Source organism: Sus scrofa, chromosome 3 (assembly GCF_000003025.6).
Source record: "Sus scrofa isolate TJ Tabasco breed Duroc chromosome 3, Sscrofa11.1, whole genome shotgun sequence".
NCBI classification, from domain to species: Eukaryota; Metazoa; Chordata; class Mammalia; order Artiodactyla; family Suidae; genus Sus; species Sus scrofa.
Window position 1 is genome coordinate 26,122,088 of NC_010445.4, and position 16,345 is coordinate 26,138,432.

The 16,345-nt window shown below is 46.9% G+C and overlaps 1 protein-coding gene across 6 annotated transcripts in view; it reads right to left on the reverse strand.

The window, feature by feature from the left end:
* The window catches only part of C3H16orf62 (chromosome 3 C16orf62 homolog), a 117,461-nt gene that overhangs the window by 82,211 nt on the left and 18,905 nt on the right, over window positions 1–16,345 (reverse strand). For all 6 annotated transcript variants that reach the window (XR_002342393.1, XR_002342394.1, XR_002342392.1 and 3 more), the window contains exons 7-8: window positions 15,959–16,087; window positions 5,031–5,115 (exon numbers count right to left, since the gene is read on the reverse strand). Coding sequence is in view for 3 of the 6 variants with exons in the window: in XM_021086527.1 (XP_020942186.1) it covers window positions 5,031–5,115; window positions 15,959–16,087 (214 nt within the window). In the remaining 3 variants the exon portion in view is untranslated. The remainder of the gene's footprint in view (window positions 1–5,030; window positions 5,116–15,958; window positions 16,088–16,345) is intronic.

Sequence of the window (16,345 nt, forward strand, 5' to 3'; positions counted from 1 at the left end):
TCCTAGTCAGATTCGTTTCCGATGCGCCACCACAGGAACTCCCACTTTGTTTTTAAAAGGTGAAAACTCCTCACAAGCCCTAAAGCATCCCCACGTGTCCTGGAGCACCTGCACACAGGCTGCCTCGCAGTCCTGGGAAGAGCTACCTGCATCGGATCCAGACCTGGGCAGCCCTAAGAGCGCTATGAGTGTGCCCACTGTTCAAAATTTTACACGGCTGCAGAAGGAAATGAATGATGTTTCTCTCTCAGCCTGTCCCACCCAGATCACAGCCCCAGCCACTGTCTGAGGGTCCCACTCTTGATAGTTTCTTGCGTATCTTTCCAATGTTTCTTTAGGCAAATACATGTGAATACAACTGAGTATATGATTTCTTGCCTCCTTTTTTACACAAAATAGGACATCCTCTACAGCGATCTTGCACCTTGAGCTTTTCACGTGATGACATACCCCAGGGATCCTTCTGCATGGGACCCCGGGCCATCCTCACTCTTTCTCAGAGGCCTCCTAGTTCTCCAACATGCTGTCATCTGTTTCATTGCTCCCCTATGGACGGTCACTCAGGTTGCTGAGATGAATTCTCAGAGGTGAAGTTGATGGGTCAGAGGTACTGACATTTGCAGTTTTCATGGAAAGAAGTTCCCCCATGAGCCAAGTTCAACAGCAATAAAGCAGGTGCTTTGCCTGCAGAGAGAGAACTCAACGAGTTCCAGCTCCACCCCTCACTACCCTGGGGACCCGGGCAAGCTGCTTTACTTCCTGTGCCTCAGGTTCCTCACCTGTGAAAAGGGGGCAAGTACAGACCCTACCTCGTGGAGCCGTGATGAGGTCCGTGTGACTGAAGATCACAGGAGCTCCGAGGACAGAGTCAGGCCCAAGGACATTATTTGCTGGGGGTTTATCCCCGTTAGTCTCAACTCCCAGCCTGGGTCACCGCCGGGACACAGCGAGGATGGCAGGCATCTACACCCGCGCCTGACTGGCTGAGGTGTGCAGAGGCTGGCAGAAGGGATGCCCCCAATTCTCACAAGGCTAACCTCTTGATCCGGCCAGGCTGGCAGACTCATTGGCAGCCCAGAGCTAGGGTCAGTTCTAGGATGCTGACTCATGCAAAACCAACTGGCAGGAGGCTGGCGAGGGAAACCACAAGGCCAGGGTGTTAACTCACCAAGAGAAACAGAACTGTCAGGAGAACCGGCCACAGCCACCAGCCTCCCTCGATGGTTGAAGTCCTCGCCCCCTGGGGGTAGGTGGGGTGTGAGGATTAGCTGAGGCCCAGGTGCTGTGTGACTTGATGTCTATTCTGAGAGCCTCATGCACCATCCACTCGTGATCCCTTCCTGCTTCTCCACCACGTCCCCGGGTCCAGGCCACCCTCATTTTTCACATCGGCCTCCCAACTAGGTCCCTCCCCTGCCCTCAAGCTACAGTCTAGTCTCAACAAGGCAGCCACTGGGAGCCCATTAAAACCCAAATTAGGGAGTTCCTGGCATGTTCATTAGTGGTAACGAACCCAACTAGTCTCCATGAAGATCCAGGTTCGATCCCTGGCCTCGCTCAGTGGGTTGGGGATCCGGTGCGGCCGTGAACTGTGGTGTGGGTCACAGATGAGGCTCGGATCCCACGTTGCCATGGCTGTGGCATAGGCCAGCAGTGTAGCTCGGATTCTATCCCCTAGCCTGGGAATCTCCAAGCCGCAGGTACAGCCATAAAAAGAAAACAAAAAAAAATCAGGACTTGCACCTTCTCTGCTTCCCCCCACCCCCGCCCCGCCATGGCTCCTCACACCCTCAGGGTCAAAGCCCAAGTCCTTATCATGGCCTCTGCGACCCAGCAGGCTCTCTGGCCATGGCAGCTCCTGGGCTACCACCCTCGCCCCCACCCCTGCTCACAACCTTCCAGCCACCCTGCCCTCTCGGTTCTCCTGCCAGGCCTGCTCCCACCCCTGGGGTCTTTGCATCAGCTGTTTCTAGATCCTAACCTGGCCCCACAATGCCAGCATGTGACTCAGCTCTCACCCCCTTCAAGTACTTGCACACACATCAACTTCCCAGGCCTTCTCTGAAAATGCGATTTAAAAGTGCAGCCCCAGCAATCCCGCTCTGGAGCCTCTATCCAGAGAAAACCATGACGCAAAAAGACACATGTACTTCAGTGTTCACAGCAGCACTATACACAATAGCCAAGACATGGAAACAAACCAAATGTCCATCAACAGAGGAGCAGATCAAGAAGATGTGGTACATATACACAATGGAATATTACTCAGCTATTAAAAGGAAAGAGGGGAGTTCCTGTCATGGCTCAGTGGCTAATGAATCCGACTAGGAACCATGAGGTTGCAGGTTCGATCCCTGGCCTTGCTCAGTGGGTTAAGGAATCCAGTGTTGCTGTGAGCTGTGGTATAAGCCAGCGGCTACAGCTCTGATTGGAGCCCTAGCCTGGGAACCTCCCTATGCCGCAGGCACGGCCCTAGAAAAGACCAAAAAAAAAAAAAAGAAAGAAAAGAAAAAAAGAACGAAAGAACGGCATTTGCAGCAACACGGACGGACCCAGATATTATCATGCTAAGTGAAGTCAGACAGTGAGACACCAACATCATGTGCTCTCACTTACATGTGGAATCTGAAAAAAGGACAAAATGAACTTCTTTGCAGAACGGATACTGACTCACAGGCTTTGAAAAACTTACGGTTTCCAAAGGAGACAGGTTGGGGGCTGGGGAAAGGGGCTGGGGGTTTGGGATGGAAATGATGTAAAATCGGGTTGTGATGATCATTGTACAACTATAAATGTAATAAAATTCGTTGAGAAATTTAAGAAAAAAAAGTGCAGCCCCATGCCCACCCCCTGCCACTTCCCTCACTTCCTCACTCTGCTCTGGTCTGGCTTTTTTTTTTTTGTCTAACACACAATCGGTTTTACTTATTTGTTCTGTGAATTCTCTCTTGCTGTCCCAAAGGTGGGGATTTCTGTCCCATTTACGGATACATCCTCAGCTCCCAGCAATGCATGACACCCCCTCTCCAGGTCATCTGAACCCGAAGGGCCCATCGTTTAGCTGGAACATCGCTTTTTTGAGCCCAGGTGGTACCCACTCCCCTTTCTTCTGGCAACAGCAGCACCCCTTTTCCTTTGGGGTAACCCATGTCTGGATAAACCACCTATGTCATTCCCCCAGATCCCAAACTGGCTCAGGGACTGAGTGTGATCCAGGCCAGGCCAATGAGATAGAATTCCAGGACTCCTGCTGAAAAGCTTGATTAAAAGGAGTTCGCGGAGTTCCCGTCGTGGCGCAGTGGTTAACGAATCTGACTAGGGACCGTGAGGTTGCAGGTTCGGTCCCTGCCCTTGCTCAGTGGGTTAATGATCCGGCGTTGCCGTGAGCTGTGGTGTAGGTTGCAGACGCGGCTCGGATCCCGCGTTGCTGTGGCTCTGGCGTCGGCCGGTGGCTACAGCTCCGATTGGACCCCTAGCCTGGGAACCTCCATATGCCGCGGGAGCGGCCCAAGAAATAGCAACAACAACAACAATAATGCCGAGGGAGCGGCCCAAGAAATAGCAACAACAATAACAACAGCAACAAAAAGCCAAAAAAAAAAAAAAAAAAAAAAAAAAAAAAAGGAGTTCGCGCTATGGCACAGTGGAAAGGAATCCGACTAGTATCCATGAGGATGCAGGTTTGATCCCTGGTCTCACTCAGTGGGTTGGGGAATCCAGCGTTGCCATGAGCGGTGGTGTAGGTTGCAGACGAGGCTTGGAGCCTGAGTTGCTATGGCTGAGGTGTAGGCCAGCAGCTGTAGCTCCGATTCGACCCCTAGTCTGGGAACCTCCATATGCCTTGAATGTGGCCCTAAAAAAAAAAAAGAAAGACAGAAAAGCTTGGATAAAAGTTCTTTCTTTGTCCTGCAACACCTAGCAGCAAAGCTGACAGAAGCTGAGGACACCTTGCGGAGCTTGAGAATAAAGCCACTCCAGAAAAAGTAGTAGAAAAAGCCAAGGTCCTGAAGATACTGTTGGATGCCTGCATCCAGCTGCACCTGAAGCCAGAACCTACCCCTGGACTTTTCAACAGAAGCCAATTAATATCCCCCTTTTCCGAAAGACTGATAGGAGTCGGGTTTTCTCTCACTTGTCCTAGCAAATATGCTCAGATCCCCGGCCTCCTGTGCAGAAATAAATGGCTCCCTCTCATTCTGCTTTCTGACACATTAGCTCTTTCGGTGGGTTACAGATGAGACTTGCCAGGTTGGGAGCCTCCTGGTCCTTCCTTGGCAAGACAGTGAAGGTCTTCTGATCTCCTCTGTTCAGTTTTCGAACAAGACTGTTTCCTGGGTCTTTGGGGGCACCTCACGGCTAACTGCCTCCGGGTTACACGGTTTGGGCAAACTGCTAATGCCACAATGTTCTAGCCACTGACCATCACCAGGAAGCATGGAGACCTCCTGTTCTCCAAGCAGCTCCAGATTATTCTTGTGAGTCTGGACCCCTCTGCTGGGCTCGCAAAGATCCCCAGGCCTGAGGGGTGAGGTTTGAGACAGGGGAAGCCACAATCATGCTCAAAGACCTCACAGGAGCTGCAGCCATCATCCAGGTGGCAGAGGACTGTGGCTTGGACTAAGGTTTTAACAGTGAAGACAGAAAAATGGACATCCTGGAAAAGCTGATTTGAAGAACTTGGTGATGGGAAATTCCCACTGTGGCTCAGGAGGTTAAGAACCAGACATAGTATCCATGAGGATGAGGGTTCAATCCCTGGCCTTGCTCAGGGGGTTAAGGATCTGGCATTGCTGCAAGATGTGATGCAGGTCGCAGATGTGGCTCAGATCCAGCACGGCTGTGACTGTGGTGTGGCAGGCAGCTGCAGTTCCAATTGGACTCCTGGCCTGGGAACTTCTATATGCCACAAGTGTGGCCCTAAAAAGCAAAAAAAAAAAAAAAAAAAAAAAAAAAAAAAGCAAGTCCACCATCCAACTTCTGGCAAAACAAATGTACTTCTTAGATCTAAGATATATAGAATGAGTACTTACCAAATGTGTCAAGTATGTCGGTGATAAGAACAAATTTGCTTGGATAGAACTGAATGACACTTGTGTCCGAAAGAAGCTTTGAACACTAGAAAGAGAAGAGAAAAGAAAAATCACTCTGTCGTGTCTGACTGAATTGGAATGTTCCGGGCCTGGAAAACCAAGGATTTCTACAAACAAGTGTGGGTGTTTACCCTGTGCCAAGCTTGCTATTAGTCACTAGACATATAATGATAAGCAAAACTGCTGTGCTTTCTGTCTTTTTAGGGCTGCACCCACGGCATATGGAAAGTCCCAGGCTAGGCATCGAACTGGAGCTACAGCTGCTGGCCTACACTACAGCCACAGCAATGTGAGATCTGAGCCTCACCTGCAACCTACCCCACAGCTCATGGCAACACTGGATCCTTAACACACTGAGAGAGGCCGGGGATCGAACCCGCATCCTCTTGGACACTAGTCGGATTCATTTCCACTGCGCCACAATGGGAACTCCTGCTGTGCTTTTGACAAAGGGAGCTGACTGCTCGAAACAGATCCTGCTAAGGAAAGACACAACCACCTACCCCAGGAAGCCACGTCTGAGGAATCTTATCCAGAAGGGGCTAGACTAGGGTCAGCATTCGTCACCGAGGGAAGTCAACCAGTGTCCTTGCAGATGACTCCGTCTCTGCTTTCTCTGGTTTATTTCAGAATGATCTTTTTTTTTTTTTTTGGCCTTTTTAGGGCTGCACCTGTGGCATATAGAGGTTCCCAGTCTAGGGGTCCAATCGGAGCTACAGCTGCCAGCCTACCCCACAACCACAGGCACACGGGATCCACATGGGATCCGAGCAGGATCTGCGACCTACACCAAAACTCACGACAACATGAGATCCTTAACCCACTGAGCAACGCCAGGGATCGAACCCACAACCTCATGGTTACTAGTCAGGTTTTTTACCACTGAGCCACATCGGACACTCCCCATTTCAGGATGATCTTGCTGTTTAAACATTCTTTCTTGTGAAATGACCCATCAGTAAATCTCCAGGGTTTCTTAAGCCAGCATCTATTATTTATACTCACACGTAAATTTCCTTCCATAAGGAAACATTACAAGCGTCAAAGAGTTACATTTTTCTCTGGAACTACACTCTGCAATGCTGAGAACATTCTGGCTTTGCAGGGAATTGCTCAATCCTTCTGCTATGACTCCCTCCTGGGGGCCATCGACGTGTTCGGGACGCATAACAGAAGGCTGCAGCCACAGAGCATGGCCCTCAACACCAGATGAAGTCATCTCGTATAATCAGAAACAAACATCTCTCTCGACTTTGAGGAATGCAAAGCCAAGCCCTGAAGTCTTTACAAATGCATTAAGTCAAGAGAAGGAACTAGGTAACCTTGCCATGTTTGTATCATCCCAAAGGCTGAACCTCAGGGAGAAAAAATGGCCCAGAAAACCAGGAACTGCTTAGACACCGAGAAAGGGTCCCTCGTGTGTATGTGCCTCCGACACGCAGAGCCTGGCTGGCAAGTTCATCCTGCGAGGATGTAGGCTGACACGTGTTTTCGCTTTGGCTTGGTTCCCCAGCATCTAAATTCTAAGATGCATCAAGTTTCTCCTGAGCGTGACATGACTAAAGGTAAACACCGTGTCTAACTTGTGAAACATCCTCTTACCGCCCTGCTGGTATTTGGGGGCGGGCGGGGGGGGGGGCTGTGCGCTGTTCAAACAGTGACATTGACACCAAGTGTGGCATCTGGATGTACCCAGAACTCCGTTTCCTGACACCTTGCTTTGAGTTGTTCCCATGCTCTTTATGAGAGCTCCAACTTAAACAACCACCCCGTGAGACTTCAGGACTGGAAAGAAACAAACAGCTCCGAATCCTAGAGACTGTTTACCAGACGCAGCTCTTGGCTCCTAGGGCCTCTCCCCAGGTCCCACCCGGAGCCCCACTGGCGAGCTGAGAGGGAGAGAGAATTCAGACAGAAGACTTCACGTCGGACCCAGCTGGGGCTTCCCAGCACCTGTGCACTGTTTTGTCTCCCACGTCAGTGTCACAGAACATAGGGTGTGTGTGTATGTGCATTTGCCTTTTTACGGTTGCACCCGGGGCACATGGAGGTTCCCAGGCTAGCAGTCACATCAGAGCTACAGCCGCTGGCCTACACCACAGCCACAGCCACTTGAGATCCGAGCCAGGTCTGTGACCTACACCACAGCTCATGGCAACACCAGATCCTTAACTCACTGAGCGAGGCCAGGGATTGGACCCACATCCTCATGGATGCTAGTCGGGTTCATTAACCACTGAGCCACAATGGGAACTCCCGGAACATATATTTTAGAAAGATAACAGGAAGTCGGAAGTTTTTCTTAATCCACAGTTCAGGTCCTAATAATGTTATAAATTGAAGCTACCTTTTAAGTCACTATTTTGAAGATCCCACTTTTTTTGTTTTTTAAAAGCGTTGGTACTGTTTCATAAACCAATAAAAATCAGGTAACACATTAAAAATTAGACTCTGGGAGTTCCCATCGTGGCTCAGTGGTAACAAATCTGACTGGGATCCATGAGGATTCAGGTTCCATCCCTGGCCTTGCTCAGTGGGTTAAGGAGCCAATGTTGCCACGAGCTGGGGTGTAGGTCAAAGATGCAGCTCAGATCTGGCGTTGCTGCGGCTATGGTGTAAGCCGGCAGCTGTAGCTCCAATTCGACCCCTAGCCTGGGAACCTCCCTATACTGTGGGTGGGGCCCTAAAACAACAACAAAAAAATAAATTAAAAAAAAAAAAACAGATTCCCTGCGCCACTTCAAACCTACTGGTCAAAACCCCCAGCCATGGAGTGTCCACAGCTATGCAATGGGATCAGTGGCATCTCTGCAGCGCTGGGACGCAGGTTGGATCCCTGGCCCAGCAGAGTGGGGTTAAGGATCTGGTGTTGCTACAGCTGTGGCTTAGGCTGCAACTCTGGCTCAGATCTGATCCCTGGCCTGGGAACTCCATATGCTGGGGGGCAGTAAAAAAAAAAAAAAAAAAAAAAAAAAAAAAAAACAGAAAAACAAAACAGAAAACCCCAGTCGAGGCACCAGGGAATCAGTATTTTTAACAAGGGCCCCAGGTGACTGCTACACTGAAGCAAGCCCAGGACACACCGGGTTGCGAGAACCACAATCTGTACCACACTCTGCATGGAACAAGCATTTCTACAAATCAAGGGTTCTCAGCTTTGGAACCATCAGGGGAGCTTTTGAAAATAATGGCGCCTGGGCCCCACTCCCAGAGATTCTGATTCAGCTCTTTGGGCTACGGCTCGGACATCAAATTTTCCGAGAGGTCTCAAGTGATTCTAAATGTGCAGCCAAGGTTGAGAACCATGGTTATAAGCATTTCCTGAGCAACTGATAAATTACTCCTCCTGTAAGCAATGAGATCCTGCTGTATAGCACTGGGAACTATTATCTAGCCACTTACGATGGAGCCTGATGGAGGAGACTATGAGAAAAAGAATGTTATCTATGTATGTGTGACTGGGTCACTTTGCTGTACAGAACACCAGACACTACACTGTAAACCAGCCTGATGGAAAAAATAAAAATCATTATAAAAAAAATAAATTACTCTGCCTGAAGTACTTGCTATGGAACTTATTAACACTGGAAGAAAGAAACTAAAGGAGCATCTTTTTTTTTTTTTTTCCTTTTTGGCCCCACCCTCAGCATATGGAACTTCCCAGGATAGGGATCGAATCTAAGCCGGAGCTTTGACCAATGCCACGGCTGCAACAACACCAGATCCTCAACCCCTGTGCCAGGCTGGGGATTGATCTGGCACCTCCAGAGATAAACTGGATCATTAACCTACCCACAGTGAAACTCCTAAAAAAGCTTTTTTTTGTTGTTTTTTTAGGGCCTCACTCCCAGCATAGGGAAGTCCCCAGACCAGGGGTTGAATTGGAGCTTCAGCTGCTGGTCTATGCCACAGCCATGGCAATGCGAGATCCGAGCTGCCTCTGTGAACTACACTGCAGCTCGCAGCCTTTAACCCACTGGGCAAGGTCAGGGATCAGACCCACACCCTCATGGATACTAGTAGGATTCTTAACCTGCCGAGCTGTGACAGGAACTCCCAGGATCATTTCTCTTGTGTTTCCAATCAGCGATATTCTAGAAGGACACCAGCAATTTCTAAAATTAGGCTGAAATTAAATAACACAAATTTGAACCTAAGCAAATGGATACATGAAAAGATAACCTAGAGTTGAGGACTAAGAAAGTATGCCTGGATGGATAAACGAATGCATGGAAAGAAAGAAGGAAGGAAGCACACTAAGTAAAGGACAATTACTGCCTAGAATGCATTTCTTTTAATTCTTTATTTATTTTTTGGCTGCACTCACAGTATGCAGAAATTCCTGGGCCAGAGACTGAACCCCAGCCACAGCAGCAACCTGAGCCACAGCAGGAACAATGCCAGATCCTTAACCTGCTAGGCCACTGGCAAACCCCAGAATATACATTTTTTTTTCCTCAATCCTAAAAATCAACAAGCAAGATAGAAATAATAGAATGGAAAAATGAGCAAAAGGAATCAACAAAAGGCATTTTACAGCAATAGAAATCCTGATGGCCAAGAAACATGTGAAAAGATGCTCAATCTTACTGTACGTGGGGAACTACAAATGAAAACCGTAACAAAACATGATTTTAATACCTCCTAAATTGGGAAAATTAATACAGAAAGTCAGCTCATACCAAATGTTAGGAGGCCACTGAACAGCACAGACGCTCACACCCCCGCTGCTACTACAGGGCAGGCAGGCACAGCTACTGTAGAACATAGCTGGGCATCGTCTGGAAAAGCAGACGAGGCACACACCCGACACTAAGCAAATCCACTTTGGGGGAGAGGCCTTCATCCAGAGAAACGCTGGATGCGGTCACAGTGGATGTGGCCCGTGGTCACAGCAGCCCCGCTCATGAGAATGAAAAAGGAAAAGGAAAGAACCAGATGCCCAGCGACGGAGTGAACGATACATAATTACGCATCAGTAGTTAACTGTGGTTAAGAAGGCAAATCCCTCCAACTGACCTGTAGGGTCAGGGCAATCCCTAGCAAAATCACGGCAGGTCGTTTTGCTTTGTTTTGGTGGCGGAAAAATTGACAAGGTGATCCTAAGATGCATATGGAAATGCAAAGGACCTAGAAGAGCCACCATGATGTTGCACAAGAAGAACAAAGTGAAAAGGCCTCTACCGCGTAGTTTCAAAACTTATCATAGGAGTTCCCATCGTGGCGCAATGCTGAACAAATCTGACTAGGAACCATGAGGTTGCGGGTTCGGTCCCTGGCCTTGCTCAGTGGGTTAAGGATCCGGCGTTGCCGTGAGCTGTGGTGTAGGTTGCAGACGAGGCTCGGATCCTGCGTTGCTATGGCCCTGGCGCAGGCCAGCGGCTACGGCTCCGATTCGACCCCTAGCCTGGGAACCTCCATACGCTGTAGGAGCAGCCCTAGAAGTGGCAAAAAGACAAAAAAAAAAAAAAAAAAAAAACCGCTTATCATAAAGCTACAGTAACTGGGATGGTGTGGTGCTGGCATAAGGAAAGACTGACAGATCCCTGGAATAGACCTGAGTGTTCCGAAATCAACCTTCCCATTTATGGCCAACTGACGTTTGACAAAGGTGCCAAGATAACTCAACAGGGAAAAAGTCTTTTCAACAAATGCTGCTGAGACAATGGGATATCCATACGCAAAAACAAACTAAAAGGCTTATATTACACAAACAAGAAACAATTCAGAATGGATACACACTGTACAGCACAGGAAACTATACCCAGTCTCTTGGGAGAGACCATGATGGAAGATAATACAAGAAAGGGAATGTATATACATGCATGATGGGTCACTTTGCTGTGCAGCAGAACTGACACGTTATAAATCAACTACAATAGAAATGTTTTAAAAAGACATTTCGTGACCCTGAGTTATGCAGAGTTCTTAGCGACAACTCCAAACACACAAGCTGAAGTTTCCGTCATGGCTCAGGGGTTAACGAACCCAACTAGCATCCATGAGGACGCAGTTCAGGTCTGATTCGACTGCTAGCCTGAGAACCTCCAGATGCCTCGGGTTCAGCCCTAAAAAGACAAAACAAAAAACAAAAAAACAAAGACATGAGCCCAAAAGGAGAAAACTGATAAACTGGGCTTCAATAAAATTAAAAACTCTTACACTTCAAAGGATACCATTATGAAAATAAAAAGACAAGCCAGAAACTAGGAAGAAAGACATGTAGACTGTGTATCTGATTAAGAACTTGTATCAAGGATAAAGAGTTCCAACTCAACAAGATAAATAACCTGATTTTTTAAACGGGCAACCCTTGAATAGACAGTTCACTAAAAATGATATAAAAATGGCCAATAAGCATATGAAAAATGCTCCGCATCATTAGTCAGTAGGTACATCATGAGTCAACAAATTAAAACAATGAGATACCACTTCAAACCCCTGAGGATGGCTATAATTAAAAAGATGGACAACAGGAGTTCCCACTGTGGCACAGTGGGTTAAAGGATCTGGCATAGGTCGCAGCTGTGGCTTGGATTAAATCCCTGGCCAAAGACCTTCCATATGTTGTGGATGTGGCCATTAAAAAAAAAAAAAAGGACAATAAGAGTGATCAAAAAGATATGGAGGAACTGGAACTCTCATATACTGCTGGTGGGAAGACAAATGGTGTAGCCATTTTATCTTTTTTTTTTAGGGCCGCACTCATGGCATATGGAGGTTCCCAGGCTAGGGGTCGAATCGGGGCTATAGCTGCCGGCCTACACCACTGCCACAGCAATGCCAGATCTGAGATCTGAGCTGCGTCTGTGACCTACACCACAGCTCATGGCAACGCCAGATCCTTAACTCACTGAGCGAGGGCAGGGGTCAAACCTGCAACCTCATGGTTCCTTGTTTCCGCTGTGCCACAGTGGGAACTCCGGTGTAGCCATTTTAGAAAGCAATTTGGTCATTTCTCAAAAAGTTAAACATAAACTTACCATCTAGCTTAGCAATTCCACTCCTAGAAAATCTATTCAAGAAAAATGAAAATATATGTCCATATAAAGACTTGTATGCAATTGTTCACAGCAGTATTATTCATAACAGCCAGGATGGATACAAACTAAACGTCCACCAACTTGTTAACAGATAAATAAAACGTGGCTATGCATGTAATGACATATTTGTCAGCAGTAAAAATGTTAAAAGTACTCAAATTGCAACATATATGAACCTCATAAAATGATAAGAAGCCAGATGCAAAAGATTACATGTGAAATGTCCAGGAAAGGCAAATTCATAGAGTGAGGAAGCAGATCAGTGGTTTTCTGGGGCTGAAACTGAATCATGTAAAATAGCTGCAAAACTCTATAAACTTGCTAAAAGTCACTGAATTATACATTTACAGTGCTGGGTTTGGGGATACATAAAGTATCTCTCAATGAAGATGAAAACACAAAACGAAATAAAACCTTACTGCAGAGCAAATAAGGGGGACCGGGCCCATTTCTCCATACTCTGTGCCTTGACTAGTGTTTCTGGATAAAGACGGCAGTCTTTACAGTGTGGTACTGGTTCCAAAACGGACATACGGACCCAAGGAACAGAACAGAGAAGCCAGGAAAAAACGCAGACACCTACGGTCAATTAATCTTCGACCAAGGAGGCAAGAATATAAAATGGGGAGTTCCTGTCGTGGCTCAGTGGTTAATGAATCTGACGAAGAACCATGAGGTTGCAGGTTCGATCCCTGGCCTCGCTCAATAGGTTAAGGATCTGGTGTCGCCGTGAGCCATGGTGTAGGTCACAGACTCGGCTTGGATCTGATGCTGCTGTTGCTGTGATATAGGCCAGCAGCTGTAGCTCCGATTGGACCCCTAGCCTGGGAACCTCCATATGCCACAGGTGTGGCCCTAGAAAAAAAAAAAGACTATAAAATGGGAGAAAGACAGTCTTTTCAGGAAGTGGTGCTGGGAAAACTGGACAGCTGCATGTAAATCAATGAAACTGGTACATATCCTCACATCATGCACAAAAATAAACTCAAAATGGCTTAAAGACTTAACGTAAAACAAGATACCATCAAACTCCTAGAAGAGAACAGAGGCAAAACATTCTCTGACATCAGCCCTACAAATGTTTTCTTAGGTCAGTCTCCCAAGGCAACAGAAATAAATAAAAGCAAATATAAACCAATGGGACCTAATCAAACTGACAAGCTTTTTCACAGCAAAGGAAAACGTTAAAAAAAAACAAAAAGACAACTTACAGAATGGGAGAAAATAGTTTCAAACGATGCAAATGACAAGGGCTTAATCTCTAGAATAAATATACAAACAATTCATATAACTCAACAGTAAAAAAGCCAATAACCCAATGGAAAAATGGGCAAAAGACTTGAATAGACATTTCTACAAAGAAGATATACAGATGGCCAACAAGCGCATCAAAAAATGCTCAATATCTCTGATTATTAGAGAAATGCAAATCAAAACTACTATGAGGTACTTCACGCCTGTGAGAATGGCCATCATTAATAAGTCCACAAATAACAAATGCTGGAGAGGGTGTGGAGAAAAGGCAACCCTCCTGCACTGTTGGTGGGAATGTAAATTGCTACAACCACTATGGAGAACAGTATGGAGGTACCTTAGAAAATTATACATAGAACTACCATATGACCCAGCAATCCCACTCCGGGGCATATATCCAGACAAAACTTTCCTTAAAAAAGACACATGCACCTGTGTATTCATTGCAGCACTATTCACAATAGCCAAGACATGGAAACAACCGAAATGTCCATTGACAGATGACTGGATTAAGAAGATGTGGTACATATACACAATGGAATACTACTCAGCCATTAAAAAGAACAAAATAATGCCATTTGCAGCAACATGAATGGAACTAGAGACTCTGACACTAAGTGAAATGTCAGAAAGACAAAGACAAATACCATATGATATCACTTATATCTGGAATCTAATATATGGCACAAACGAACCTTTCCACAGAAAAGAAACTCATGGACATGAAGAACAGACTTGTGGTTGCCAAGAGGGAGAGGGAGGGAGTGGGATGGACTGGGAGTCTGGGGTTAGTGGATGCAAACTATAGCATTTGGAGTGGAGAAGCAATGTGATCCTGCTGTATAGCACAGGGAACTGTATCGAGTCACTTGTGATGGAACATGATGGAGGATACGGTGAGAAAAAGGACATGTGTATGTGTGACTGGGTCACCTTGCTGTATAGTAGAAACTGTTAGAAAACGGTAAATCAACTACAATGGAAAAAATAAAAATCACAATAAAAAATAAAATAAGGAGTTCCTGCTGTGGTGCAGAGGAAACAAATCCAACTGGGAACCATGAGGTTGTGGGTTCAATTCCTGGCCTCGCTCAGTGGGTTAAGGATCCTGCGTTGCCGTGAGCTGTGGTGTAGGTCGAAGACGAGGCTGGGATCTGGTGTTGCTGTGGCTGTGGTGTGGGCCGGCAGCTACAGCTCCGATTACACCCCTAGCCTGGGAACCTCCATATGCCGCAGGTGCAGCCCTAAAAGGACAAAAGACAAAAAATAAACAAAATAAAACAAAATAAAATAAAATAGAAGGCAGTCTTTAAAGTGCCACAAGTCAAATAGTTACTCTTCACCAGATGTGGAGTTAATTAAACACTTTCATGGTTATTTTCTTTGGGAAGACATGAATCAAATCTCCTCCAGATGTAAAACTCTCAGAAGTCACCGTTCTAGACCATGACACTCTATGCAGAGATGGTGCCAACAAAAATATGTTGAAGAAGCTCTTGTTAGTTGAGATACTGGCTCACTGGAGCCCCTCAGCAAGCACCCTCCATCGCGTGCCTGCAGGATGAGAGAATCCTTCGAGAAGTATTTACTTTGTCGACGAACAACCGCACGGCAAGGGAAGCAGGCTGGGGTTTGCCTCTGTCATGAACACCAAAAAAAAAAAAAAAAAAAAGGCCCCCCAAAAATAGCACCTGCCATACAAAGTGCCACCATAAAAGACTTCAAGTACCCAGTGTAAAGACTCCCAGACTCTGCTAAGCCTCTCTCCAGAGAAAAGGATTCGAAAACAAACGTCGCCTTCCCGAGCCAACAGACAAGAATGAGCTCTGTCCTTCTGAACCAAAATGGCTGTTCAGAAAACACATTAACCTGCTCTGGAATCCGAATGCACACTTATTCCTCTGAAGTGTGCTTCTGTGTATGTTTTGCCAAAACAGGATGATCTTAAGAGTCAAGAAGCGAGACAAGCTGTTTTCCCTACAGAACTTGCTCTTGGGATCCAAGCGTGGTCCTGCATCAACAAATTCACCACCAAAGAGGAGTCGACAAACATACCTCTCCTCACACCGTAACACCCGCTTTCTCTGCCAAACATCATCATGCAGCCCAAGATCCCAAAGTGCACATGTCAGAGACACCACAACCATTAGTCTCCGAGATTAAAAAAAAAATCTGGCCAAGGAAACCCGAAACACAGTCGCTCACTCTTTAGTCTACACAAATCATAGACGCATCAGGCGCTGTAACAGGACGAATGAACTGCACGACTCGTGGCGGGGGGTGGGGGGCGAGCCAGACGACATTAATTCTCCAACGGAGGGTGAATTTCCCGGATGTGTACAGTGCACAACCTGTGCAGCTATACATGGTGGCCCTGGGATTAGATGTCTCATAAACACACTGATTCATAATCATAGCCTTGCCGAGGACGTAAGTGAAAATAGAACAGATGAAAAAAATTAGGGTAAGACCCTGAAGGCAGGCCTCTGAAAACCCTAATTATCCACAAAGGAGTTTTACAAAGGAAATTCTGGGGGGGGGGAGAAAAAAAAAAAAGGCACTCGACCTGACCTGGATGACTATTTTTAGAGCCTTCACTTTCTGGTCCGAGGCCCAGGCGTCCTTCAGCGACTGGTTGAGCTCCTCAATGCGGTTCACATAATCCTGTTGAGTCAAATTCAACAGCTCCTTCTGGGATCCCTGTGGGCAGAAAGGAGAAGGATAAAGGCGCAGGGATAACACACACTGCGGGACGCCCGCCCACCCTGAACAACAGAGACTATGAGCCGAGTTTCGGTCTCTAAGTCGCCCTCATACCCCGACCACGACTGATAGTTTTGTCCTGTGATCAAAAGGTTCTCTGAGTTTGCTGCCAAGATGGGCCCAGTGCAGTGACTGAGAGACTGGCCTGGAACACATGTCAGACCTGCGCCACCCCCAGCTCAGCGGCTTTCTGGT